Here is a 27390-nt window from a genome sequence, read left to right as displayed (position 1 = left end):
GTTCAGAAATATTTCTAAAAATATTTTTAATAAAATGCAAAGAACAAAAAAAATGATTAGGAACATGAATCTATGATATATAGTCCAGTAGGTGTGGGTGTTGTCAGAAGGATCCATGTTGTGTTTGTTATTTAGCACATTTACCATATTTTCCAACTGTGTCAGTGTTGATGTCAAACTCTACGCTGACGACACTGTTGTTTACACACATGAATAAAACACCATGGAAAGGTAAATAACATTTTTTTACAGCATCAATTAATTTACACCATATTTCAAATGTATATTAAGTCACATATACAGTATGAGTGATTTCACTTTACAGAGGTGTTTATTTTCATCACAGCAGTTCAACATGAAATGAGCATTTTCACTGTGGCTGATGGCGTCCTGGGGGATCTCCTCCCAGACCTGGATCTAACGCCTATGCTCACTTGTACCGCACAACATACACTGACTGAACTACAGGCCCAGTTCTAGGTTCAGTAGGAGTGGGGGAACAAGTACAAAACCCGACCTGAGAGCTGGCACTTTGAACACATGCTGACACTTTAATAAACAGCAATAAATAACTATACACAGTAACAACAACAATATCAACAATCCTGCAGGTGAGTGATGCTTTTTTCACAGACTTCAGAAATGATTATGCTTCGATTTCTGTCCTGGTTGGACAGTTCAGGTTAACTTCTCTAGATCAGTGTGTGACACAGTGTGTTTTACTAAACTCACCACCAACCTCAATGTGTCTGTGGGGACATGAATGTCTTTTGTATTTCTGCATCTTCGTGACTCAGATTTTTTATTTGCTGTCAGATTCAAATCAAGATGCAGAAACTTTTCCCTGAACAAGTTCAATGAAACAGAAAAGTATGTGGGAAAGAATCATTTAGAAACGACGTGGAAATAATGGACTTTTAATTCTTTAGATTTCCTGCCATGAAATGATCATTTTCACTGTTAAACTCAACAGTTTGTCATTTTTCTTTCTCCTTTAAAACCTCAGACTCAACAGAAAACCACACCACTGAGAGCTGAGCTGGCAATCAGCAGCTGCAGCCTCATCTGTGGGCCCCAAGGGCTGATGGGAGGTCTGAGGACCCGCTAGAAACCACGTGGTCCTTGTCTGATCTCACAGCTCGTCCTTGTTTGGCCTCAGCTGCATCAGAGCGCCACTTCTCCCCAGGTTCACCAGGGGAAACACCACTGCACAAAATGCTTTTCCTCCCAGCTGTTGCTCTGTGCTGTCTGTGTTCAGGTGAGTGTTTCCAGCCAATCAGGAGCCAACAAACTCCACCTGGAACAAACACTGTCACACTGACCTTTATCTGTCTGTTCCTCCACAGCGCTGGTTGTCATGGCAGCAGAGCTGATCCAGGACCAGTTATCTCTGACCAGGAGAGCTGGTCAAACTGTCTCATTCAGCTGTGCAGGAACTCACCAGTGTAGCACTAGTTATGTTTTCTGGTACCAAAAGAAAAAGACAGAAACATTCACACTGATTCTACGTATTCAAAGAAATAATGGTGCCATAGCTAAAGGCTACAACCATCCTCAGGAAGATGATTTCTCAGCTGTGAAGAAAAAGAACAACTGGGAGCTGCAGATTCAGAAAGTTAAACCCTCTCATGCAGCCACCTACTACTGCTCCTGTTGGAAGGATGACTCCCACAGTCAGAAATGATCCCTGCAGCCTGAACAAAAACCAACAGATGTCAAACAGTGTTTGTGACAGGAAGAGAGCAGTAAACCACAGCCCAGGGTCACATGTAATAATAATGATGCTGCTGGATGAAAAGTCAGAGGATCAGCAAAGTTCTTACAGTTCATCAACCAAACACTGAACTTTGTCACGAGAGGCTGCTGTTCATTTCCAGTCTCCACCAGAGAATCACTGTTGGTTTTGTTTTAAAGCTTCACCACCATCTTTCCCTGACATTAACCTGAGTGTTGCTGTAACCATGGCGATGACTCTGTCTAACCTTAACTGTTTATTTTAACCAAACTATGATCTGTCCCTAAATCTAACTCGACATTATTCTAAGTGTTGTCACATCATAACACCCTGAACTGTTCATGAAGATGGACGACACGTCATCACTTCCTGTCACTGTGAAAACCTGAAGCCAAAATATTGTGAACGCAGCAGCTGCCATCTTGTTTTTGTGACACATTTTCCAACCAGATTCTGACCAGTACTGACCAGAGGTGGAGCCATCAGACCGCCAATCACAGCTGTCAATCACCTGAAATCCACCTGTTTTTATAATTTATTGAAAACAAACTGATCATAAAAATGACACTTGTTCACAAATCAGTGTGATAACATCGACCTAAAATGACAGAAATCAGCTTCAGGAAAAATGTGTTTGATTTGAGTTTTTAGTTTGGCTCATGTCCCGTCTGCTAATATGGAGGGGGCGGAGTTTATGGCCTATACTGCAGCTAGCCACCAGGGGGCGATCGACGTCGTAAGTCGTAAGACTTCACCTCTGGGAGCTGTCAGGGCGGCCATCTTTGTTTTGCAGTGTCATATTAGTCAATCATATTAAATTAGTGTTTTATGATTTTACAGTCCTATGGCAAAGTTTGGTTTGGTCACAGAAACAACTTGGCTAGTTCCCTCAGTTCCCTTATTTTATTCCTGGTCAATTCAAGATGGTGCCGCGGATGGCTGCCTCGGTCTGGAGCTCTCCATTTTTTTTGTTATTTTTGTTAGTTTGTCCTGCACTTTCTTTCTCTAACTTGTTAAGTTTCACTCAGGCTGAACTGCTAAGCATTCGGCAGTACTCCCAAGATATTTTTTCCTCTGACGTTTTGTGGAGCGTTTTAGTTGGCGGAGCGGCTGCGCTTCTCAGAAAGCGCAAATGCGGGAAGCGCGCTGGTGCATTGGTGAAACTTTGTCAGCGTAGTCTCAGGACAACGCTGCCCAGCATACTTCTGGCAAATCTCCGCTGTCCACCCAACAAGATGGACGAAATACACCTACTTACCCGGATAAACAAGAACTTTTCAAACTCTGCTGCTCTGTGTTTCACGGAGACCTGGCTTAATGGAGCTTTACCGGACAGCACGCTCCATCTGCCCGGATTCTTACTGATCAGAGCGGACCGGAACTCAGACGCAACGGGGAAATCACGCGGTGGCGGGACATGCTTTTACATCAATGAGAGGTGGTGTACAGATGTAACAGTGTTGAAGAAGATCTGCTGTCCTGACCTGGAAGCGCTTTTCATTAACTGCAAACCCTTCTACTCGTCGCAGGACTTTTCCTTGTGTGTTCTGGTCAGTGTTTACATTCCCCCGCAAGCGCGAGTGTGTGAAGCGCTGCATCAGCTGGCTGAGGAGATCGCAAACACGGAGCAGCAGCACCCGGACTCTGCCAGAGAGGGCAATATTCTGGACCACTGCTACACCACAATAAAGGATGCATATCACGCCGTCCCCAGAGCAGCTTTAGGACTCTCTGACCACTGTCTGGTCCACCTCATACCAACATACAGGCAAAAGCTCAACTCTGCTAAGCCTGTAGTGAGAACTGTCAAGAGATGGACCAGAGAAACCGAGCAGGAGCTACAAGCCTGCTTTGAATGCACTGACTGGAGTGTTTTTGAAGCTGCTGCCACAAACCTGGATGAACTCACAGACTCTGTTACATCTTACATCAGTTTCTGTGATCTGAATGAGTTCTATTGCAGATTTGAATCACCCCCCACCCACTCTAATTGTCTTCCAGAGCAACCTTTAACACCTTTAATACCTTCAACCATTAACCCCTCTCCCCCGCTCCTATACTTCAGACCAGTCGGCTCTTCAGGAAGCAGTAGAGAAGCAAAGCACCAGGACCAGATGGGGTTTCATCAACATGCCTCAGAACCTGTGCTGACCAGCTGGCTCCCATCTTCTCTCTGATCTTCAACAGATCACTGGAGCTGTGTGAAGTCCCTGCATGCTTCAAACGTTCCACCATCATTCCCATCCCCAAGAAGGCAAAAATCACAAGACTCAATGACTACAGACCGGTGGCTTTGACATCTGTGGTCATGAAGTCCTTTGAAAGACTGGTGTAGGCCCACCTGAAGAACATCACTGGACCCTTCCTGGACCCTCTGCAGTTTGCCTACCGATCCAATCGGTCTGTGGATGATGCAGTCAATATGGGGCTGCACTACATCCTGCAACATCTGGACAAACCAGGGACTTATGTAAGGATTCTGTTTGTGGACTTCAGCTCGGCATTCAACACCATCATCCCATCACTCCTCCGGAATAAACTCTCCCAGCTCTCCGTTCCTGACTCTACCTGTCAGTGGATTACAAGCTTCCTGACGGATAGGCAACAGCTAGTGAGGATGGGGAAATTTACTTCTGGCTCCCGCATCACCAGCACCGGCGCCCCCCAGGGGTGTGTTCTCTCCCCACTGCTCTTCTCCCTCTACACAAATGACTGCACCTCCCGTGACTCCTCTGTGAAACTCCTGAAGTTTGCAGATGACACCACTGTCATTGGTCTCATCCAGGACAGTGAAGAGTCTGCATACAGACAGGAGGTGGAGCAGCTGGCTCGCTGGTGCAGTCACAACAACCTGGAGCTAAACACGCTCAAAACAGTGGAGATGGTTGTGGACTTCAGGAGAAATGCTCCGACTATCATGAACAGAACTGTAGCATCAGTGGAGTCATTCAGGTTCCTGGGCACCACCATCTCTCAGGACCTGAAGTGGAGCTTGCACATCGACTCCAACGTGAAAAAGGCCCAGCAGAGGTTGTACTTCCTGCGCCAGCTGAAGAAGTTCAACCTTCCACAGACGCTGCTGACCCAGTTCTACTCAGCGGTCATCGAGGCTGAGTCAAAATCACTCTGGATGCCACCCACCCAAGCCACCACCTCTTCCAGCTCTTACCATCTGGCCGGCGCTTCAGAGCTCCAAACATCAAGACAGCCCGGCACAAAGGAAGCTTCTTCCCTCAGGCCATCCAACTCTTAAACTCATAGCTCTCCACCATTCCCTTCCACCACCTGCACTATGACACTGGGACCTTTTTGCTCTTTGCACACCAATTAGTTCCCCTTACATTCCGTCTTCAGGTTATCTGTGCATTTTTCTTTAGTTTCATGTAGCATTTATGTTTACTGTTTGATCCTTTATAGCATTTGTATTTATGTCTGTTTGCGCTGGAGTACCCCTCCCTGTACCTAAACAAATTCCTTGTGTGTGCGTGCACACACACTTGGCAATAAAGCTCATTCTGATTCTGATTCTGATTCTGATTCTGATTATTGCTGCTCAGTCCTTGTTTGACCTGAAGTCAATGACAGTGAGATTCACCAAAGGATCAAATCTGTAATATTCACCATCAACAACACGACACATTTATTTCATGTTTCTGTTGATGAGGTTTATGTGGAGCTGGACTTTAAATAATTAGCATCAATACAAATTTCAGTGTCGTTTTCAATGAGTTCTTAGTTTAGCGTGTTAGCATGCTAACACTTGCTAACATGCACATTCCTCCTAAAAACACGTAACAACAAAAGGTGATGTGAATGTCATTGGTGCTGCAGGTATTTGTTGATACACCAAAGTGTTGGACACATTCAAATGTCGACCTGATGGTGGCGCTGGATGAAAAGTCCGAGGATCAGCAAAGTTATTACGGTTCATCCTGAGGGGAACATGAACGTGTGAAGCAGCTGAAATAGTTGTTGAGATGTTTCAGTCTGGACAATAAAGAGAAGAAAAGCAGAGACAGTCGTGTTGATCTGAACATTAGAGAAACACATGATGGAGCTGAAACATGAAACTGGTTCATAATCTGGACTGGTTCACCTCAGCTGACACATTCAGCTGCACCAGGTTTTTGTTGCACTCTCTCTCACTGTGGGGGGAGATTGGTACCGCATCTTTGGCTCTGGGACTAAACTGGTTGTAACAGGTAAGAACAAACTTTTCTTTCCCTTCAGTTGTTTTATTGTGAAGTGTAAAATGTGTTTAAAGTCAGTTTCTGCTGCTTCAGACTTTCCATGTTAGTCCAGAGTTCCTTCTGCAGCCGTTCTTGAATGAAAAAGTTCAACAACATGTGAACAGATGTTTAAATGTCAGTGCACACCAGAAGGAATTCTTGATTTCTGCAGGAGCTCAAAGAGTTTTAAGAGTCCAGAAAGTTTTCTATTGGAACTGGGCTGTGGATTCTCTTCAGCTGCTGTTTAATGAAGGCTCACACTGTTTTTCAGTGATGGGCAAGACTCTTCATATTCACTCGTTCTTTATAGTTTAAAGGTTTTAAATGTTATTTCACTTTAAAGACAAAATGCATTTTAATATTCTCATGGAAATATGATATTTAAAGAATTACACTTATGACAATATATGTATTTTACATTATTGTAAATATTCAAAAAATACCTGTTTAATTTATTTTTTTAAAATATTACGTTAGTGTAATATAATGACGAGCTTAATATTTAGATGTAACGTATGAAATACATTGTACATGATGACATATAATTATATCCTTTATTAGCTTTGTATATACGTTTCTACTTCACCATAAAAATGTTGTAAAAGGTTAATAATGTATAAATTATTAATATAGTCTCACTTTATGGAAGAGTGAATGTGTTTTGTAGAAAATATATTAACAATAATGAGGAAACACATTTGAAACCAGACCAATGAAACTTTATTTGCATGGAGCTTTCAGTTCAACTACTGCAAAACAAAAAAGATGAAACTACAACAAAAACAATAAATTGAAAAAATCAAAAACAAAAAGGAAATTCTAAAAACAATAACTGATCCATCCATCACCATAGAAAATAAAATTAAATATGAATTTCAGACAAGATTTAAAATTCAAATCCACAATAAAACATGGTTTAGCAGCCAGGGAGTTTGACAATTTTGGGTGAACGACCACAAAATCATGATCAACCTAATGAGGATCTCAGAACCATAACCCAACCTACAGAAGAAGCTCAGAAAAATACTGCGCTGCTGGGCCATGTAGAGATTTAAAAACAAATACTTAAAAAAACAAATAAAATTTGAAAGGGAAGCCAACGACCTTAAAAATGAAATAATATGATCACTGCCTTGGACCCCAGTCAAAAGATTGGCAGCTGCGTTTTTAAGGAACTAAATCTTGACAGAAAATACCAGTTCACTCCAACTGGATTTTCTCCATCAATACACATTTTTCCAAAAACTGTGACAATTGCTCATGAACAACTTTCTAGGGAAATAGGTGGAAGGTCAGCCAGTAACTGAGGATCTAAAAGGTTAAAATGATCAGAGCGGGTTAAAACGCCTGAGGATCAACACCATAATCCAAAATGCTGATGTTGAATCACTGAACCTGTTGGATGTGAAGCTGAGCAGAGAAAACATATTTCAAACCAAGACAACTTTTATTTTCATGGCGCTTTAACCTTAACTAGTGTTACCAGGTCCATGAAACCAGCCAAAAACCCATAAAACACTTGTAAACTGACTGGACCAGTATCACAGAAAACCTGCCTGAACAAGGCAGCAGGTCCAATATCCAGACAACAACAACATTTGTAGACAAAATGCATCATCGATTATTTTCTGATCATTGTGCATAAGACAAACTCATAAAGCTCATGTCCTTATATGAGACTCAGGTCTCGACTGGCTGTCTCCTACTTCAGAAAGGCTAAAAACTGACTGGACCAAAGTATATTTGACAGCGTTCATTTCTTCACCTACCAGAGCTTGTCTAACTGATCCAGAAAAGTCAACACTAATAGATTTAATATTAACAAATAAACCTCATCAGTTTGTTGGCAGTGGAGGTTTTGCCTTAAATGTGAGTGATCCCTGCCACATGTTTTGTATCAGAGATCCAAGGCAAAAAAAGATTCCAGTGTGTATTATTCTGAAGAGACTTCAGACTTTTGGAAGACCAGGCTTTTCTTTGTGATTTGTATTATAGTGATCTGTCCAGGGTTTGTGCTAGTCCAGATCCAGAATTAGCCCTGAGTGACTTCATAGAAACCTTTAACACCACAGCAAATAAACATGGACCATTTAAGATCCTTAGGATTAGAAGTAGAACTAACCCTTGGTTTACAAATAATGTCTGGGATTTGTTCATGTCCAGAGACAGAGCCGCTCAAACTCACCAACTGACTGGCAGGCCTTTAGACAGCTGAGGAATAACTGTGTGGAGACTATTACATTTGCGAAAGGTAGTTATTTTATTGAACATCATACGCACATAAAGAAAATCCTACCAATTTGTGGAAAACCCTTTAAAGGTTGAATGGTGGTTTTATGTCGTCTCTACCCAATAATCTCTCAACTGACACTGTTCTCATCTCAGATAAGGAACAAACGTGTAAATGGCTCCAGAATGATCTTAGTAAATAAGTCAAGCAATAGTTGCAGATGATGATCTAGAACTTTTTCAATCACTTTTAAATGCTCTTATTTGACCAATGTTCTTGTTTTAGTTTTTTAATTGATCCTTTTGTTTTATTTCATTTCATTTTATTTTTATGGTCTTTTAATTTATTGAAATTCATTTTATTTATGTAAATAGTATATCCTGTGGTTCCTTATCTGTATGAAACCCTATATTGTGTCTACAGGGCACCATTGCAAACCAGAGCTAGACTCTCAACTGTTGTCTAAATAAAGGTTAAATATAACTGAATGTATTTTCCAATAGTAACTGTATTGATGAGGACTTTAGTGATCAGAGTCCATGTAGTTTCCAGGATCAGACTGAATGTAGTGCAGTGCTGGAAGCTGCTGTTGACTGTGGGAATGTGTGTCTGTGCTGCTTGTTGCTGCTGTCAAACTTCAGATGAGCAGGTAGTGAAGCCTGTGGTGAGCGTGTACCCAGCAGCATCCAGAGCCCACCTGGAGGGGAAGAGCTCCCTGCTGTGTCTGGCCTCAGCCATGGTTCCTCCTCTGGTCCGGTTCTCCTGGAAAAGACAGAAGGAGAACGGCCAGCTGGAGGAGCTGCCCCCTGCTGAGAGAGAGCAGCTGGAGCTCAGGCAGTCGGGACGCACCGCCGCCATCCTGCTGGTCCATCAGCCAGAGAACAGCACGTATAAATACCGCTGCTACGTGGAGCACGAGGGGGGCAGAGTGGAGGCCCAAACAGAACAAGGTAATGAAGGCTTGGTGACTGTGTTCAGCAGTGATTCAGCTTCATGTGGAGACGCTGTCAAACACAGCAGAGCAGCAGAGGACTGACATTTGTCACTGCAGCTCCAAACATTTGACTCCTTTTCTGTTTCAGAGGTTCCAGCTCCAGCAGCCTCCTGTCCTCCAGAGAGAGAGCCAGCAGACCTGCCAGCTGTGCAGCAAGCTGACTGTAAGAGCAGCTGCTGCCTCTCTGCATGGACAGCTCCAATGTTGTGCTGCAGTTAGGGCTGCATATCAGTCTGTTGACTTTCTGCTCAGCATTGAAGCACTGACACATATACTAATATAGACGACACTAAACCTGGGCCTTCCAGGCTGCTACAACAACTTTAGGGACTAGATCTCAAAGCTCCACTGATTCATCTTTCTACATTCAGAATGAATCTCATGACTGTGTGTGAAGTCAAAGGGCAGACAGGAGTTTGTTCACTTGGTGTGGAGTTCTTCTGCCCCCAAGTGGCTGCACAAACACAATGTATGAGTCCAGCATCAAACTCATAATAACCTGTCTGTTTGAATCCTTTTCTGTTGCAGTGGTTCCTCTGGATCCTCTGGATCCTGTCCAGTCTGAGTGCAGGGTGAAGCTGCTCTGTCTGCTGTACACAGTGCTGATAGTGAAGAGTCTGCTGTACTGCTGTGGACTCTCTCTGCTGATGAGCCTCAGAAACAAGGGACCGTCCACCTGCTGCTCACATGCTGACTGACTGTTTTCTGCTCACCTTTTCTCACCGTCACATCTCATCCCTTCATCTCATTCATCACTTTCTGCACTTTTCACAACTGTCACTTATATCATGTTGTGTTGCTTTGGACAATGTTTCTCTATATGCACATGTTTGATACAGTCATTGGAGAAATGATTTTGAAGCTTTTCTTCTTTCCTGCTTTTAATTGTGACCTGAACTGAAAATGAAGCTTAATTATCAGGTGTGTGGCAAATATTTTACTGTTTGTCTTATTTTTGCTGTTATTGTGTTTCTTTTTCATACATTATGCAGAGAGTGGCAGGTTTGTCAAATTCTTTCAGTGTAACATTCTCAATAAACTGAAAATCAGTGTCTGTGTTAAATAAACATATTTGTTTTTTGGCTTTAAGTTTGATTTTAGAGGAAGAAAATAGAAATGGATTCAACTGTGTCAGTGAATTCACTTTGTTCAGAAATATTTCTAAAAATATTTTTAATAAAGTGCAAGGAACAAAAAAAATGAATAGGAACATGAATCTGTGATATATAGTCCAGTAGGTGTGGGTGTTGTCAGAAGGATCCATGTTGTGTTTGTTATTTAGCACATTTACCATATTTTACAACTGTGTCAAAGTTGATGTCAAACTCTACGCTGATGACACTGTTGTTTACACACATGAATAAAACACCATGGAAAGGTAAATAACATTTTTATACAGTATCAATTAATTTACACCATATTTCAAATGTATATTAAGTCACATATACAGTATGAGTGATTTACTATCAACTGAAAGTCTGTATAAATTTATATATATACTAGGACGTTATTTACAAGCTGCTTAAAAATTACAGCTGTGAGGAAAAACATTTATACTGAAAATAAAACTTTAGCAGATGTTAAACATGATACGATTGAGTTTAATTTAGAAAATGACCAAGGAAACAAATGACTGACAGGAGGGCCACACACTCCTGTTAGGACCCCAGAGCAAAGGCAGCTGTGGCCCCTGCTCAGCCCCAACACAACTTTACAGAGGTGTTTATTTTCATCACAGCAGTTCAACATGAAATGATCATTTTCACTGTTAAACTGAAGTCTGTCATTTTTCTTTGTCCTTTAAAACCTCAGACTCAACAGAAAACCACACCACTGAGAGCTGAACTGTCAATCAACAGCTGCAACCTCATCTGTGGGCCCCAGGGGCTGATGGGAGGTCTGAGGACCCTCTAGAAACCACGTGGTCCTCGTCTGATCTCACAGCTCGTCCTTGTTTGGCCTCAGCTGCATCAAAGTGCCACTTCTCCCCAGGTTCACCAGAGGAAACACCACTGCACAAAATGCTTTTCCTCCCAGCTGCTGCTCTGTGCTGTCTGTGTTCAGGTGAGTGTTTCCAGCCAATCAGGAGCCAACAAACTCCACCTGTAACAAACACTGTCACACTGACCTTCATCTGTCTGTTTCTCCACAGCGCTGGTTGTCATGGCAGCAGAGCTGATCCAGGACCAGTTATCTCTGACAAGGACAGCTGGTCAAACTGTGTCATTCAGCTGTGCAGGAACTGACCAGTGTGACAATTATGTTTACTGGTTCCAAAAGAAAAAGACAGAAACATTCACACTGATTCTACGTTTTCAAACAAATAACGGTGCCATAGCTAAAAGGTACAACCATCCTCAGGAAGATGATTTCTCAGCTGTGAAGAAACAGAACAGCTGTGAGCTGCAGATTCAGAAAGTTAAACCCTCTCATGCAGCCACCTACTACTGCTCCTGTTGGAAGTCTGGCTCCCACAGTGAGAAATGATCCCTGCAGCCTGAACAAAAACCAACAGATGTCAAACAGTGTTTGTGACAGGAAGAGAGCAATAAACCACAGTCCAGGGTCACATGTTTCACCTCCATCTCAGCCACAGTCATAATGATTCTGTGAAAACTTAGACCAGAGTTTAACCCTGAGCTGAGAGAAACTTTTCAGGTCCAGGGACAGAGATCACTGAAAGTTCCAGTAAGTGACTCTGGGAAACTACCCTGGTCTCTGGCAGCTTTTCTCCAAGAAACTCTGAGTTTCTGTCATGAACTAGGGCGTGGTCAGGAGCAAACTTCAACCAAAAACACAGGAGTGAAGGGAAAGGGGCTTTATTGAACAAAAAACAAGGTTAAAAAAGAACTAACACACAAGGCAGGAGTACACTAGGACATGAAACCTGAACATGAAGACAAGACAGGGACTCAAGGGAAGCAAGGCATGAGGGTCTGGGTCACACACTGAGGGAGACGCACCAGACCAAACAGGCAACAAGAACATGAGAGTCAGCGAGGACAAGGCATGAAGGCCTGGGTCACACACTTAGGGAGACGTACCAGACACATGGACATGAGAAAAAGGGACAAGGCATGAACAAAGGGAACTAACAGGCACAAGGTAACAAAACAAAACCTGAACACTAAAGGAACTAGACAAACACACAAAACATGGTGAGGACACACACAAAAGAAAACCAAAACAACTAAACTTAGCCTTGGGGAAACAAAAGAAAAAACCGTGATCAAAAGGGTCCAAAAACCAAGGAAACAAGCAGGGTAGAACGTGGCAACAGAAGTCAGGCAGAAGTCAAGGCGTGGGACGTAGGTAGCAGACGAGGTAAGGCAACAGACAACCTGGCAAAGACACAGTGACTGAACCAAGGTACTTAAAGTGAAGGACAAAACAAGGCACAGGTGAAGACAATAACTAATTAGGTCAACGTAAAGTGAACAGAAAACAACCAAAACTAGATCCTGTCATGATCCTTTTCAAAATAAAATAAACAGGAAGTCCAAAACTGCAGATCATGACAGTTTCTGTGTCTCCTCCTGTCAGTCTGCAGAAACTGTCAGGCCACTTCATGTCCTCGTTCATACGGTTCATATGGACGCTCTGATCGGAGTGCGTTCATTTTCACGTTTGTGTGTTGGGAGAAGCTGATAAAAAGTCCTGATCAGACAGTTGCCAATAACTGATCTCTACGGCCGTGACCGTGTTTACGATCAGTCAGTCAGTGTAAGGACAGAGAACTCCCCTCACAGCTACAGCCTGGATTTATCCTCATGTCAGAATAAAATCTATAGGCTGCACAGTCTTTATCACACTGACACTGTGGGGCCAGGCCTGTTAGAACAACTGTCATGTTCATCACATCTCCTCCTGTCAGATCTCCACATATGATGGAGCATTAGAGCCAGAAGGGAAGATTTGATTTTTCATGTTGACAATAAAGTGGAGACATTGAGAGTAAAAACTAAATATAATGTTCATGTATAAATAACCTGCCAGCCAGCAGGTTAGTTTCACTGAGGAAGTGTTACAGTTCTGCCAGGCTTTTCCCCTGGCAATCATCTCAATCAGTCTCACCTGTCCCCTAGTTACTCACCTGCACCTCGTCCGCACTCCTCCTCCTGTATATATGGACTTCCCCAAACCCTACTCTCTGTCCGATCTCTGTGGCACTCCCTTGGACACACCGTTCCTGGTTTCACATGTATGTTGTGAGTACGAGAATAAATTCCTGAAAATCATGTACCTTGTTCCCGTTTCCCTTGGTGTCCGTCATAGGAAGTGACTGTGGTAACTGACTGAGTTTAAATAATCAGAGTTTCCCTCAACTCAGGGTTCAACTATTCTGAGTCTGCACTGAACCTGCTTTCTGGAATACCCCTGTTTTGTTTGGGGTTTTTGGCTCTAGCCTGAGAAATGTTGACCAATAAAGTTGTCAAACTGAGAGAACATTCATAGCCTGTTCTTTGAGGGACGCTTGATTATTTGTAAAGTGCTTTCCAGCGATACAAGTCACACAAAGGCCAGACTATTAAAAACACCAGGTAAAAAGAAATCAGTGAGGAGCTGTCAGGAAACCACCAGGTGAGGACCCAAGCAAAGACAAAGAACCCAGGAGACGAGACAAGACAGTCTGGGGACGCTGAATTTATTAAAGTCCAGTGAAGGAAACACTGACCAGGACTGAAGACAATAAAGTCCAGGATGGAGGGAAGATCCACGTACAGGTGGAAAAGCAAAACACAACACACTGAACCAACAACTAAAGGCAGAATGATTGAGACTGAAATACTATACAAGACACACTAACAAGACACAGCTGAACCTAATCAATACACTAACGACAAAGGTAAAACAGACAGCGGTCAGGACAGACAGTGACTGCAACCAGCCACCAGGGGGCCATCGACTTACGACTTCACTTCTGGGAGCTGTCAGGGCGGCCATCTTTGTTTTGCAGTGTCATATTAGTCAATCATATTAAATTAGTGTTTTATGATTTTACAGTCCTATGGCAAAGTTTGGTTTGGTCACAGAAACAACTTGGCTAGTTCCCTCAGTTCCCTTATTTTATTGCTGCTCAGTCCTTGTTTGACCTGAAGTCAATGACAGTGAGATTCACCAAAGGATCAAATCTGTAATATTCACCATCAACAACACGACACATTTATTTCATGTTTCTGTTGATGAGGTTTATGTGGAGCTGGATTTTAAATAATTAGCATCAATACAAATGTCAGTGTCGTTTTCAATGAGTTCTTAGTTTAGTGTGTTAGCATGCTAACACTTGCTAACATGCACATTTCTCCTAAAAACACGTAACAACAAAAGGTGATGTGAATGTCACTGGTGCTGCAGGTATTTGTTGATAAACCAAAGTGTTGGACACATTCAAATGTCGACCTGATGGTGGCGCTGGATGAAAAGTCAGAGGATCAGCAAAGTTATTACGGTTCATCCTGAGGGGAACATGAACGTGTGAAGCAGCTGAAATAGTTGTTGAGATGTTTCAGTCTGGACAATAAAGAGAAGAAAAGCAGAGACAGTCGTGTTGATCTGAACATTAGAGAAACACATGATGGAGCTGAAACATGAAACTGGTTCATAATCTGGACTGGTTCACCTCAACTGACACATTCAGCTGCACCAGGTTTTTGTTGCACTCTCTCTCACTGTGGGACTGGATCTTTGGCTCTGGGACTAAACTGGTTGTAACAGGTAAGAACAAACTTTTCTTTCCCTTCAGTTGTTTTATTGTGAAGTGTAAAATGTGTTTAAAGTCAGTTTCTGCTGCTTCAGACTTTCCATGTTAGTTTTCCATCATTAGTCCAGAGTTCCTTCTGCAGCCGTTCTTAAATGACAAAGTTCAACAACATGTGAACAGATGTTTAAATGTCAGTGCACACCAGAAGGAATTCTTGATTTCTGCAGGAGCTCAAAGAGTTTTAAGAGTCCAGAAAGTTTTCTATTGGAACTGGGCTGTGGATTCTCATCAGCTGCTGTTTAATGAAGGCTCACACTGTTTTTATTTTCTCTCTTCTCTCTCCTGAAAGAAATGAAATTCCACATGAATGATTGTGGAGGATTTTCCTGCTCAGTTGACTTTTTGAACAAAATCTGGAATTAATCAAAGTGAATTTCAGTGATGAGCCGGATTCTTCACATTCACTCTCAGTCTTTACAGTATTTAAATGTTATTTTACTATGAAGAAAATTATACTTCAATATAGTCTTGGAATTAACGTCTTTAAAAAATTTACAAATTTTATTATATTATAAATATTTTACATTGTTGTAAATATTGATTTAGTAAGAAAAAATAATCTACAGGAAAAATCAGTATTGTGTATAATAACACGCATATCTGTGTGATGAACATTAAAAGGTTTAGTAATTAATATTATTAATGAACGTAATGTGTATATAATACATTGTGTATTAGTTATACAGTATAACACTCATATATATGATCATATATATGATCTCCGTGGCACTCCCTTGGACACACCGTTCCTGGTTCCTTGTTTCATATGTATGTTGTGAGTACGAGAATAAATTCCTGAAAATCATGTACCTTGTTCCCGTTTCCCTTGGTGTCCGTCATAGAAGATCGGACCAACACCGAACAAACAGACGGAGTAACCCCGGACGCTTTTCCCAGCCCGATTCTCCCCGGTGCTTCCCTCACTCCCTTCCTCCTCGATCTCCACCGCCAGTTATCCCAGCCGAGTCAACGGAGCAAGACCGACTCCTCTCCTGCCTGTTCCTGCTCCTGTCGGGGGGTGTTCGGGAAGCCCGGAGTTATCAGGGGGTCTACGAGCAGTGCCTGCACCTGGCTACGAATGTAGCCGACTCAGCCTGCCGGCTCTCGAGGACGGTGATGGGACGGGCATACTGCCACCTGGCCAAGGTGTTGGTGGTGACCGAGAAGTGCTGTCTACAGAATGCCCCTGTGGAGGAGGTTTGGAAGGTGTGTGAGTCCCTCATCTTATTTCAGTGGTCAGTATCTCGATCCTCTGCCTCCCCAGTACCTTCTCGCCGGTCACCGCCTCCAGCGCCGATTCCCGAGCAGCCGATTCCCGAGCAGCCGTCTCCCGAGCAGCCGTCTCCCGAGCAGCCGTCTCCCGAGCAGCCGACCCCCGAGCAGCCGACCCCCGAGCAGCCGACCCCCGAGCAGCCGACCCCCGAGCAGCCGACCCCCGAGCAGCCGACCCCTGAGGGCCCCGAGCCGCCACAGCGTCAGTCGTCATATTCGTCTCCAGTTCTGCTGCCACTGCTGCCAGTCCCAATCCCTAGGCGCCGCACCTTAGACACATGCGCCGAGGCTCCTTGCCGGCCTATTCCGGCGCCTCGTTGTCATTTACGAGGCGTCCCTATCGTGCGAGGAGCCCCTTCAGTCTCTCCGCCACCGGCGCCCTCAGCCCCTCAGTCTCCAGTCACCCCGAAGAGACCGCCGCCTCTACTACCTGGGCTGCCGTCCCGCCTCTGTTCCCAGAGCTCTCGGACTCGCTTCTGTTCCCAGAGATGCTGGGTCCGTCTCGGTTCCCCGAGCAGCCCTTCTTGGATTCGGTCCTTCCCAATACTCTTCCGGACCCTATCATGCCCGTATTGTTCCCGGTGCCTCCTCAGCAGCCCGAGCCAGAGCCCGAGCCAGAGCCAGAGCTTCCTCAGCAGCCCGAGCTTCCTCAGCAGCCCGAGCCAGAGCCCGAGCTTCCTCAGCAGCCCGAGCCAGAGCTTCCTCAGCAGCCCGAGCCAGAGCCAGAGCCAGAGCTTCCTCAGCAGCCCGAGCCAGAGCCAGAGCCAGAGCTTCCTCAGCAGCCAGAGCCAGAGCCAGAGCTTCCTCAGCAGCCTCCAGACCTCCCAGAGCCGCCGCCGCGACAGCCATCTCAGCTGCAGCCGCAGCCCCCAGGGTCAGTGCCGCAGCCGGGTCCTCTGGTGCCGCCTTTCAGGCCTTTGGCTCCAGAGCCTCTGCAGCAGCCTCAACGGCCGTCTCAGCAGCAGCCTCCCCGGCCGCCAGCTTCCCCTGCATCTCCTCTGCCGCCAGCTTCCCCTGCATCTCCTCTGCCGCCAGGGTCTCCAGCGTCTCCCATGGCTTCAGCAGCTACCGTGCCTCCAGCGTCCCCAGAGTTTCCTCCAGCGTCCCCAGAGTTTCCTCCAGCGTCCCCAGAGTTTCCTCCAGCGTCCCCAGAGTTTCCTCCAGCGTCCCCAGAGTTTCCTCCAGCGTCCCCAGAGTTTCCTCCAGCGTCCCCAGAGTTTCCTCCAGCGTCCCCAGAGTTTCCTCCAGCGTCCCCAGAGTTTCCTCCAGCGTCCCCAGAGTTTCCTCCAGCGTCCCCAGAGTTTTCTGAGGCACCTCCGCCGCAGCTGCATCTACCGCGGTCCCCGGAACCGCTGCCGCCGCAGCGGCAACTGCCTCAGCAGCAGAAGCGGTCCGAGCCCGAGTATCTTCAGTCGCCAGAGCCTCCAGTGTTACCAGAGCTATCTCCAGCATTATCCGAGCCTCTAGAGTTGCCGCCTCTGCAGCTGCCACCGCCGCTGCCGCGGTCCCCGGAACCGCCGCCTCTGCAGCTGCCACCGCCGTTGCCGCGGTCCCCGGAACCTCCGCCTCTGCAGCTGCCACCGCCGTTGCCGCGGTCCCCGGAACCTCCGCCTCTGCAGCTGCCACCGCCGTTGCCGCGGTCTCCGGAACCACCGCCACCATGGCTGCTACCTATCCATTGTCTCCAGTCTCCTCCGTCCCCAGTTACCAGTATCCCGTCTCCTCTGTCCCAAGTTCCCAGGTCCCGGTCTCCAGTCTCCTCTGTCCCCAGTTCCCAGTCTCCAGTCTCCTCTGTCCCCAGTTCCCAGTCTCCAGTCTCCTCTGTCCCCAGTTCCCAGTCTCCAGTCTCCTCTGTCCCCAGTTCCCAGTCTCCAGTCTCCTCTGTCCCCAGTTCCCAGTCTCCAGTCTCCGCTGCCCCTAGTTCCCAGTTCCCAGTCTCCAGTTTCCTCTGTCCCCAGTTCCCTGTTCCCAGTCTCCAGTTTCCTCTGTCCCCAGTTCCCAGTCTCCAGTCTCCGCAGCCCCCAGTTCCCAATTCCCAGTCTCCAGCCTCCTCTATCCAGGTTCTGGTCTCCAGTTTCCTCGGTCCCCAGTTCCGTCTCCAATCTCCTCTGTTCCCAGTCTTCAAGTCTCCTCTGTCCCCAGTTCCCTGTTCCCAGTCTCCAGTCTCTTCTGTTCCCAGTTTCCAGTCTCCTCTGTTCTCAGTTCCTTGTCTCCAGTATCCTCCGTCCCCAGTTCTCAGTTCCCAACCTCCAGTCTCCTCCGTCCCCAGTTACCAGTATCCCGTCTCCTTTGTTCCCAGTTCCCAGGCCCCGGTCTCCAGTTTCCTCAGTCTCCAGTTCCCAGTTCTCAGGCTCCAGTCTCCTCCGTCCACAGTTCCCTGTTCCCGGTCTCCAGTCTTCTCTTTCCCCGGTTCCCAGTCTCCTGTCTCCTCTGTCCTCAGTTCCCAGATCCCAGTCTCCAGTTTCCTCTATCCCCAGTTCCCAGTCTCCAGTTTCCTCTGTCCCTAGTTCCCAGTCTCCAGTCTCCAGTTCCCTCTGTCCCCAGTTCCCAGTTTCCCGTCTCCTCTGTTTCCAGTTTCCTCTGTCTTTGGTCTCTAGGCCCCTCTGGTCCCGGTCGCCAGCTTCCTCTCTCCGCGGTCCCCCGTCCTCGGGAGGGGGGTTCGGCCCCCAGGAGTTGGCCGTGGAGAGGGGGGTACTGTTACAGTTCTGCCAGGCTTTTCCCCTGGCAATCATCTCAATCAGTCTCACCTGTCCCCTAGTTACTCACCTGCACCTCGTCCGCACTCCTCCTCCTGTATATATGGACTTCCCCAAACCCTACTCTCTGTCCGATCTCTGTGGCACTCCCTTGGACACACCGTTCCTGGTTTCACATGTATGTTGTGAGTACGAGAATAAATTCCTGAAAATCATGTACCTTGTTCCCGTTTCCCTTGGTGTCCGTCATAGGAAGTGACTGTGGTAACTGACTGAGTTTAAATAATCAGAGTTTCCCTCAACTCAGGGTTCAACTATTCTGAGTCTGCACTGAACCTGCTTTCTGGAATACCCCTGTTTTGTTTGGGGTTTTTGGCTCTAGCCTGAGAAATGTTGACCAATAAAGTTGTCAAACTGAGAGAACATTCATAGCCTGTTCTTTGAGGGACGCTCGATTATTTGTAAAGTGCTTTCCAGCGATACAAGTCACACAAAGGCCAGACTATTAAAAACACCAGGTAAAAAGAAATCAGTGAGGAGCTGTCAGGAAACCACCAGGTGAGGACCCAAGCAAAGACAAAGAACCCAGGAGACGAGACAAGACAGTCTGGGGACGCTGAATTTATTAAAGTCCAGTGAAGGAAACACTGACCAGGACTGAAGACAATAAAGTCCAGGATGGAGGGAAGATCCACGTACAGGTGGAAAAGCAAAACACAACACACTGAACCAACAACTAAAGGCAGAATGATTGAGACTGAAATACTATACAAGACACACTAACAAGACACAGCTGAACCTAATCAATACACTAACGACAAAGGTAAAACAGACAGCGGTCAGGACAGACAGTGACTGCAACCAGCCACCAGGGGGCCATCGACTTACGACTTCACTTCTGGGAGCTGTCAGGGCGGCCATCTTTGTTTTGCAGTGTCATATTAGTCAATCATATTAAATTAGTGTTTTATGATTTTACAGTCCTATGGCAAAGTTTGGTTTGGTCACAGAAACAACTTGGCTAGTTCCCTCAGTTCCCTTATTTTATTGCTGCTCAGTCCTTGTTTGACCTGAAGTCAATGACAGTGAGATTCACCAAAGGATCAAATCTGTAATATTCACCATCAACAACACGACACATTTATTTCATGTTTCTGTTGATGAGGTTTATGTGGAGCTGGATTTTAAATAATTAGCATCAATACAAATGTCAGTGTCGTTTTCAATGAGTTCTTAGTTTAGTGTGTTAGCATGCTAACACTTGCTAACATGCACATTTCTCCTAAAAACACGTAACAACAAAAGGTGATGTGAATGTCACTGGTGCTGCAGGTATTTGTTGATAAACCAAAGTGTTGGACACATTCAAATGTCGACCTGATGGTGGCGCTGGATGAAAAGTCAGAGGATCAGCAAAGTTATTACGGTTCATCCTGAGGGGAACATGAACGTGTGAAGCAGCTGAAATAGTTGTTGAGATGTTTCAGTCTGGACAATAAAGAGAAGAAAAGCAGAGACAGTCGTGTTGATCTGAACATTAGAGAAACACATGATGGAGCTGAAACATGAAACTGGTTCATAATCTGGACTGGTTCACCTCAACTGACACATTCAGCTGCACCAGGTTTTTGTTGCACTCTCTCTCACTGTGGGACTGGATCTTTGGCTCTGGGACTAAACTGGTTGTAACAGGTAAGAACAAACTTTTCTTTCCCTTCAGTTGTTTTATTGTGAAGTGTAAAATGTGTTTAAAGTCAGTTTCTGCTGCTTCAGACTTTCCATGTTAGTTTTCCATCATTAGTCCAGAGTTCCTTCTGCAGCCGTTCTTAAATGACAAAGTTCAACAACATGTGAACAGATGTTTAAATGTCAGTGCACACCAGAAGGAATTCTTGATTTCTGCAGGAGCTCAAAGAGTTTTAAGAGTCCAGAAAGTTTTCTATTGGAACTGGGCTGTGGATTCTCATCAGCTGCTGTTTAATGAAGGCTCACACTGTTTTTATTTTCTCTCTTCTCTCTCCTGAAAGAAATGAAATTCCACATGAATGATTGTGGAGGATTTTCCTGCTCAGTTGACTTTTTGAACAAAATCTGGAATTAATCAAAGTGAATTTCAGTGATGAGCCGGATTCTTCACATTCACTCTGTCTTTACAGTATTTAAATGTTATTTTACTATGAAGAAAATTATACTTCAATATAGTCTTGGAATTAACGTCTTTAAAAAATTTACAAATTTTATTATATTATAAATATTTTACATTGTTGTAAATATTGATTTAGTAAGAAAAAAAAATCTACAGGAAAAATCAGTATTGTGTATAATAACACACATATCTGTGTGATGAACATTAAAAGGTTTAGTAATTAATATTATTAATGAACGTAATGTGTATATAATACATTGTGTATTAGTTATACAGTATAACACTCATATATATGATTCTGTTTTACAATTTAAATATTTTATAAAACGTTAATCATGTATATCTGATGAATGAACCTCAATTTATGGAAGAGTGAAAATGTGGAAAATATTTTAATAATGAGGAAAAATATTTTAAATCAAGACAAAATTTAATTGTATTGAGCTTTAACTCTAACGACTGTTTCCTGAAGTGCAGAGCAAAAAGGATAAAACTACAAAAATAAAGGATTAAATAAAATGCAAAGGAAATCACAGTATAAAAAACTATATATATATATATACCTGCCTGAACAAAGCAGCAGGTTCAATATCCAAACAACTTGCAGACAAAATATATGTATTTTCTTAATTACATATGTTTTCCAGTTATAACTGTCCAATACAGACTTTCTAACATTTATTGAACTACACCATGACTTTACTATAATGTAGAGTTTATTCAGATTTTAATGATGGTAAAAAACATGAAGTTGAGATTTTATTATATTTAGTACAAAATGGAATTTAGTGTAAATATAAAACATTTTGTAACTGAGGTTTATACAGAGAAATTAAAGCTGTGTAGAAAAGAAAATATAAAAACATGTTGACACTAGTTTAGTCAAACCAAATCTATTGTAGAAAAATGTGTTTGTATTTTTGTTAGGAATAAATTCTTTAATACGACAGTAAACCCTCGAAATTCACAGGGGTTACATTCCTAAAGCATCTGAGAATTGTGAAAAACTGTGAATTTTGGATGTGGTCAAAAAAAAAAAAGCCTATAAATGTCAAAACCCTAAATATGTCCCCAGACATGCTCCCAAAACACTTTAATTTATTTTCAAACTCAGCTTTAATACATTATTAGTAAAAAAGTCAGTGACGGAAATTAGTAAATTACATTGTTCTTAATAATTTTGCTCTAAAATCCATAAAAAATTATATGTTGCCATGAAAAAAGCCATAAAAAACTGGAGGATATTTGTGGTTTCTGCAAACAACTGTTAGTTAGGTTCTAAGGAAAAATCCATGAACGACGGAGACAGTGAACTCTGAACCGCGACTTCACGGGGTCGACTGTATTTATATCAGGAAATATCTGTTCATGCTGTTAATCTTCTGACTGTCAGTGGATTTTAAAAACAGTCAAATATGTGATTTAAACTATTGCAGATATATTGATATAATATTGTGCTGATACATATATTCTCATCTTCTGATATTTAGATGTTAAATAGAAATGGACAGAGTTGAAATATTGCTGCCATCTTTGTCTTTGCTGTTGTTGCTGCTGTCAAACTTCAGATGAGCAGGTAGTGAAGCCTGTGGTGAGTGTGTACCCAGCAGCATCCAGAGCCCACCTGGAGGGGAACAGCTCCCTGCTGTGTCTGGCCTCAGCCATGTTTCCTCCTCTGGTCCGGTTCTCCTGGAAAAGACAGAAGGAGAACGGCCAGCTGGAGGAGCTGCCCTCTGCTGAGGGAGAGCAGCTGGAGCTCAGGGAGTCGGGACGCACCGCCGCCATCCTGCTGGTCCATCAGCCAGAGAACAGCACGTATAAATACCGCTGCTACGTGGAGCACGAGGGGGGCAGAGTGGAGGCCCAAACAGAACAAGGTAATGAAGGCTTGGTGACTGTGTTCAGCAGTGATTCAGCTTCATGTGGAGACGCTGTCAAACAGAGCAGAGCAGCAGAGGACTGACATTTGTCACTGCAGCTCCAAACATTTGACTCCTTTTCTGTTTCAGAGGTTCCAGCTCCAGCAGCCTCCTGTCCTCCAGAGAGAGAGCCAGCAGACCTGCCAGCTGTGCAGCAAGCTGACTGTAAGAGCAGCTGCTGCCTCTCTGCATGGACAGCTCCAATGTTGTGCTGCAGTTAGGGCTGCATATCAGTCTGTTGACTTTCTGCTCAGCATTGAAGCACCGACACATATACTAATATAGACGACACTAAACCTGGGCCTTTGAGGCTGCTATAACAACTTTAGGGACTAGATCTCAAAGCTCCACTGATTCATCTTTCTACATTCAGAATGAATCTAATGACTGTGTGTGAAGTCAAAGGGCAGACAGGAGTTTGTTCACTTGGTGTGGAGTTCTTCTGCCCCCAAGTGGCTGCACAAACACAATGTATGAGTCCAGCATCAAACTCATAATAACCTGTGTCTGTTTGAATCCTTTCTGTTGCAGTGGTTCCTCTGGATCCTCTGGATCCTGTCCAGTCTGAGTGCAGGGTGAAGCTGCTCTGTCTGCTGTACACAGTGCTGATAGTGAAGAGTCTGCTGTACTGCTGTGGACTCTCTCTGCTGATGAGCCTCAGAAACAAGGGACCGTCCACCTGCTGCTCACATGCTGACTGACTGTTTTCTGCTCGCCTTTTCTCACCGTCACATCTCATCCCTTCATCTCATTCATCACTTTCAGCACTTTTCACAAATGTCACTTATATCATGTTGTGTTGCTTTGGACAATGTTTCTCTATATGCACATGTTTGATACAGTCATTGCAAAAATGATTTTGAAGCTTTTCTTCTTTCCTGCTTTTAATTGTGACCTGAACTGAAAATGAAGCTTAATTATCAGGTGTGTGGCAAATATTTTACTGTTTGTCTTATTTTTGCTGTTATTGTGTTTCTTTTTCATACATTATGCAGAGAGTGGCAGGTTTGTCAAACTCTTTCAGTGTAACATTCTCAATAAACTGAAAAATCAGTGTCTGTGTGAAATAAACATATTTGTGTTTTGGCTTTAAGTTTGATTTTAGAGGAAGAAAATAGAAATGGATTCAACTGTGTCAGTGAATTCACTTTGTTCAGAAATATTTCTAAAAATATTTTTAATAAAATGCAAAGAACAAAAAAATTATTGAGAACATGAATCTGTGATATATGGTCCAGTAGATGTGGGTGTTGTCAGAAGGATCCATGTTGTGTTTGTTATTTAGCACATTTACCATATTTTACAACTGTGTCAGTGTTGATGTCAAACTCTACACTGACGACACTGTTGTTTACACACATGAATAAAACACCATGGAAAGGTATCAATTAATTTACACCATATTTCAAATGTATATTAAGTCACATATACAGTATGAGTGATTTACTAGAAACTGAAAGTCTGTTTAAATTTATATATATACTAGGACGTTATTTACAAGCTGCTTAGAAATGACTGCTGTAAAGAAAAACATCATTTATACTGAAAATAAAACTTTAGCAGATGTTAAACATGATACGATTGAGTTTAATTTAGAAAATGACTAAGGACACAAATGACTGACAGGAGGGCCACAGTCTCCTGTTAGGGCCCCAGAGCAAAGGCAGCTGTGGCCCCTGCTCAGCCCCAACACAACTTTACAGAGGTGTTTATTTTCATCACAGCAGTTCAACATGAAATGAGCATTTTCACTGTGGCTGATGGCGTCCTGGGGGATCTCTTCCCAGACCTGGATCTAACACCTATGCTGACTGGCACCCCACTCGTACCGCGCAACATACACTGACTGAACTACAGGCCCAGTTCTAGGTTCAGTAGGAGTGGGGGAACAAGTACAAAACTCGATCTGAGACCAGGCACTTTGAACACATGCTGACACTTTAATAAACAGCAATAAATAACTACACACAGTAACAACAACAATATCAACAATCCTGCAGGTGAGTGATGCTTTTTTCACAGACTTCAGAAATGATTATGCTTCGATATCTGTCCTGGTTGGACAGTTCAGGTTAACTTCTCTAGATCAGTGTGTGACACAGTGTGTGTTACTAAACTCACCACCAACCTCAATGTGTCTGTGGGAACATGAATGTCTTTTGTGTTTCTGCATCTTCGTGACCCAGATTTTTTATTTTCCATCAGATTCAAATCAAGATGCAGAAACTTTTCCCTGAACAAGTTCAATGAAACAGAAAAGTATGTGGGAAAGAATCATTTAGAAAAGACGTGGAAATAATGGACTTTTAATTCTTTAGTTTTCCTGCCATGAAATGATCATTTTCACTGTTAAACTCAACAGTTTGTCATTTTTCTTTCTCCTTTAAAACCTCAGACTCAACAGAAAACCACACCACTGAGAGCTGAGCTGCCAGTCAGCAGCTGCAGCCTCATCTGTGGGCCCCAGGGGCTGATGGGAGTTCTGAGGACCCGCTAGAGACCACGTGGTCCTCGTCTGATCTCACAGCTCGTCCTTGTTTGGCCTCAGCTGCATCAAAGTGCCACTTCTCCCCAGGTTCACCAGAGGAAACACCACTGCACAAAATGCTTTTTCTCCCAGCTGCTGCTCTGTGCTGTCTGTGTTCAGGTGAGTGTTTCCAGCCAATCAGGAGCCAACAAACTCCACCTGGAACAAACACTGTCACACTGACCTTCATCTGTCTGCTTCTCTACAGCGCTGGTTGTCATGGCAGCAGAGCTGATCCAGGACCAGTTATCTCTGACCAGGAGAGCTGGTCAAACTGTCTCATTCAGCTGTGCAGGAACTGACCAGTGTAGCAGTAGTTATGTTTTCTGGTACCAGAAGAAAGAGACAGAAACATTCACAGTGATTCTACGTATTGACAGGTATTCTGGTGACATAGCTAAAGGCTACAACCATCCTCAGAAAGATGATTTCGCAGCTGTGAATAAACAGAACGGCTGTGAGCTGCAGATTCAGAAAGTTAAACCCTCTCATGCAGCCACCTACTACTGCTCCTGTTTGAAGTCTGGCTCCCACAGTGAGAAATGATCCCTGCAGCCTGAACAAAAACCAACAGATGTCAAACAGTGTTTGTGACAGGAAGAGAGCAGTAAACCACAGCCCAGGGTCACATGCCTGGGCTGTGAACAAAATATTGTGAACGCAGCAGCTGCCATCTTGTTTTTGTGACACATTTTCCAACCAGATTCTGACCAGTACTGACCAGAGGTGGAGCCATCAGACCGCCAATCACAGCTGTCAATCACCTGAAATCCACCTGTTGTTATAATTTATTGAAAACAAACTGATCAGAAAAATGACACTTGTTCACAAATCAGTGTGATAACATCGACCTAATATGACAGAAATCAGCTTTAGGAAAAATGTGTTTGATTTGCACTTTGAGTTTTTAGTTTGGCTCATGTCCCGTCTGCTAAAATGGAGGGGGCGGGGTTTATGGCCTATACTGCAACCAGCCACCAGGTCGATCGACTTACAGGGACGTCACCTCTGGGAGCTGTCAGGGCGGCCATCTTTGTTTCCAGTCTCTTCATTAAACCAAGTCCAGTAAACTAAACGACCACATCACTGGTTGGTCTCTAATGTTTCCTGAATAAAGTCCGACAGCAGCAGGAGCCCGTTCTCATTCCCAGAGTCCAACACTGACGCTTCATCAACTTTACTGCTCAGAAAAATGAAGGGAACACTTCAATGAAATGGTGGCTCCACATCAACAAACTACTCATGGTGAAAATCTTTACTAGTGTATGTTGTATAATTAGTTCAGAACAAAACGACATAACAACAGAGGCTGTTTTCAAAATCTCACTGAAGATCCAACTTGTGTCAGTTTCATCACAGAAACTCATAATGTGACTAAGTGTGGATGCACTCCCAACAACATTTGGACATGCTCCTGATGGGTCGGCTCATGGTGTCCCGGGGGATCTCCTCCCAGACCTGGATCTATATATACCAACTCAAGATGGCGCCGCGGACGGCTCCCTCGGTCTGGAGCTCTCCAGTTACTTTGTTATTTTTGTTAGTTTGTCCTGTACTTTGTTTCTGTAACTTATTAAGTTTCACTCGGACTGAACTGCTAAGCCTTCGGCAGCACTGCCAAGATATTTTCCTCCAAATTTTGTACACTCGGACGTTTTGTGGAGCGTTTAAGTGGCGGAGCGGCTGCGCTTCCCAGAAAACGAAAACGCGCTGGTGCGCTGGTGAAACTTCGTCAGCGCGGCCTCAGGACAGCGCTGCCCAGCATACATCTGGCGAACCTCCGCTCTCTACCCAACAAGATGGACGAAATACATCTGCTTACCCGGATAAACAAGGACTTTTCGAACTCTGCTGCTCTGTGTTTCACGGAGACCTGGCTTA

The 27390-nt window shown here is 44.1% G+C and overlaps 2 protein-coding genes across 2 annotated transcripts; both read left to right on the top strand.

The window, feature by feature from the left end:
- The first annotated feature begins 1038 nt into the window (after positions 1–1038).
- LOC113134437 (immunoglobulin lambda-1 light chain-like) lies at positions 1039–10255 on the top strand. The gene is made up of 6 exons (XM_026313816.2): positions 1039–1258; positions 1347–1673; positions 5893–5937; positions 8836–9144; positions 9277–9351; positions 9717–10255. The coding sequence occupies exons 1-6, from the start codon at positions 1216–1218 to the stop codon at positions 9884–9886; spliced, it is 969 nt and encodes a 322-aa protein (XP_026169601.1). The 5' UTR covers positions 1039–1215; the 3' UTR covers positions 9887–10255.
- Positions 10256–11147: 892 nt separating this feature from the next.
- Positions 11148–24170, top strand: LOC113134443 (immunoglobulin lambda-1 light chain-like). Its single transcript, XM_026313821.1, has 6 exons — positions 11148–11252; positions 11341–11658; positions 14865–14903; positions 22632–22940; positions 23073–23147; positions 23514–24170. Exons 1-6 carry the CDS (start codon positions 11210–11212, stop codon positions 23681–23683), a joined length of 954 nt encoding a protein of 317 aa, XP_026169606.1. The 5' UTR covers positions 11148–11209; the 3' UTR covers positions 23684–24170.
- Positions 24171–27390: the final 3220 nt, after the last annotated feature.

The sequence above is a fragment of the Mastacembelus armatus genome, chromosome 17, assembly GCF_900324485.2.
Source record: "Mastacembelus armatus chromosome 17, fMasArm1.2, whole genome shotgun sequence".
In the NCBI taxonomy this organism is placed as follows: Eukaryota; Metazoa; Chordata; class Actinopteri; order Synbranchiformes; family Mastacembelidae; genus Mastacembelus; species Mastacembelus armatus.
The sequence above is the reverse complement of the archived record's forward strand: the minus strand, read 5'-3'. Positions and strand labels throughout refer to the sequence as shown.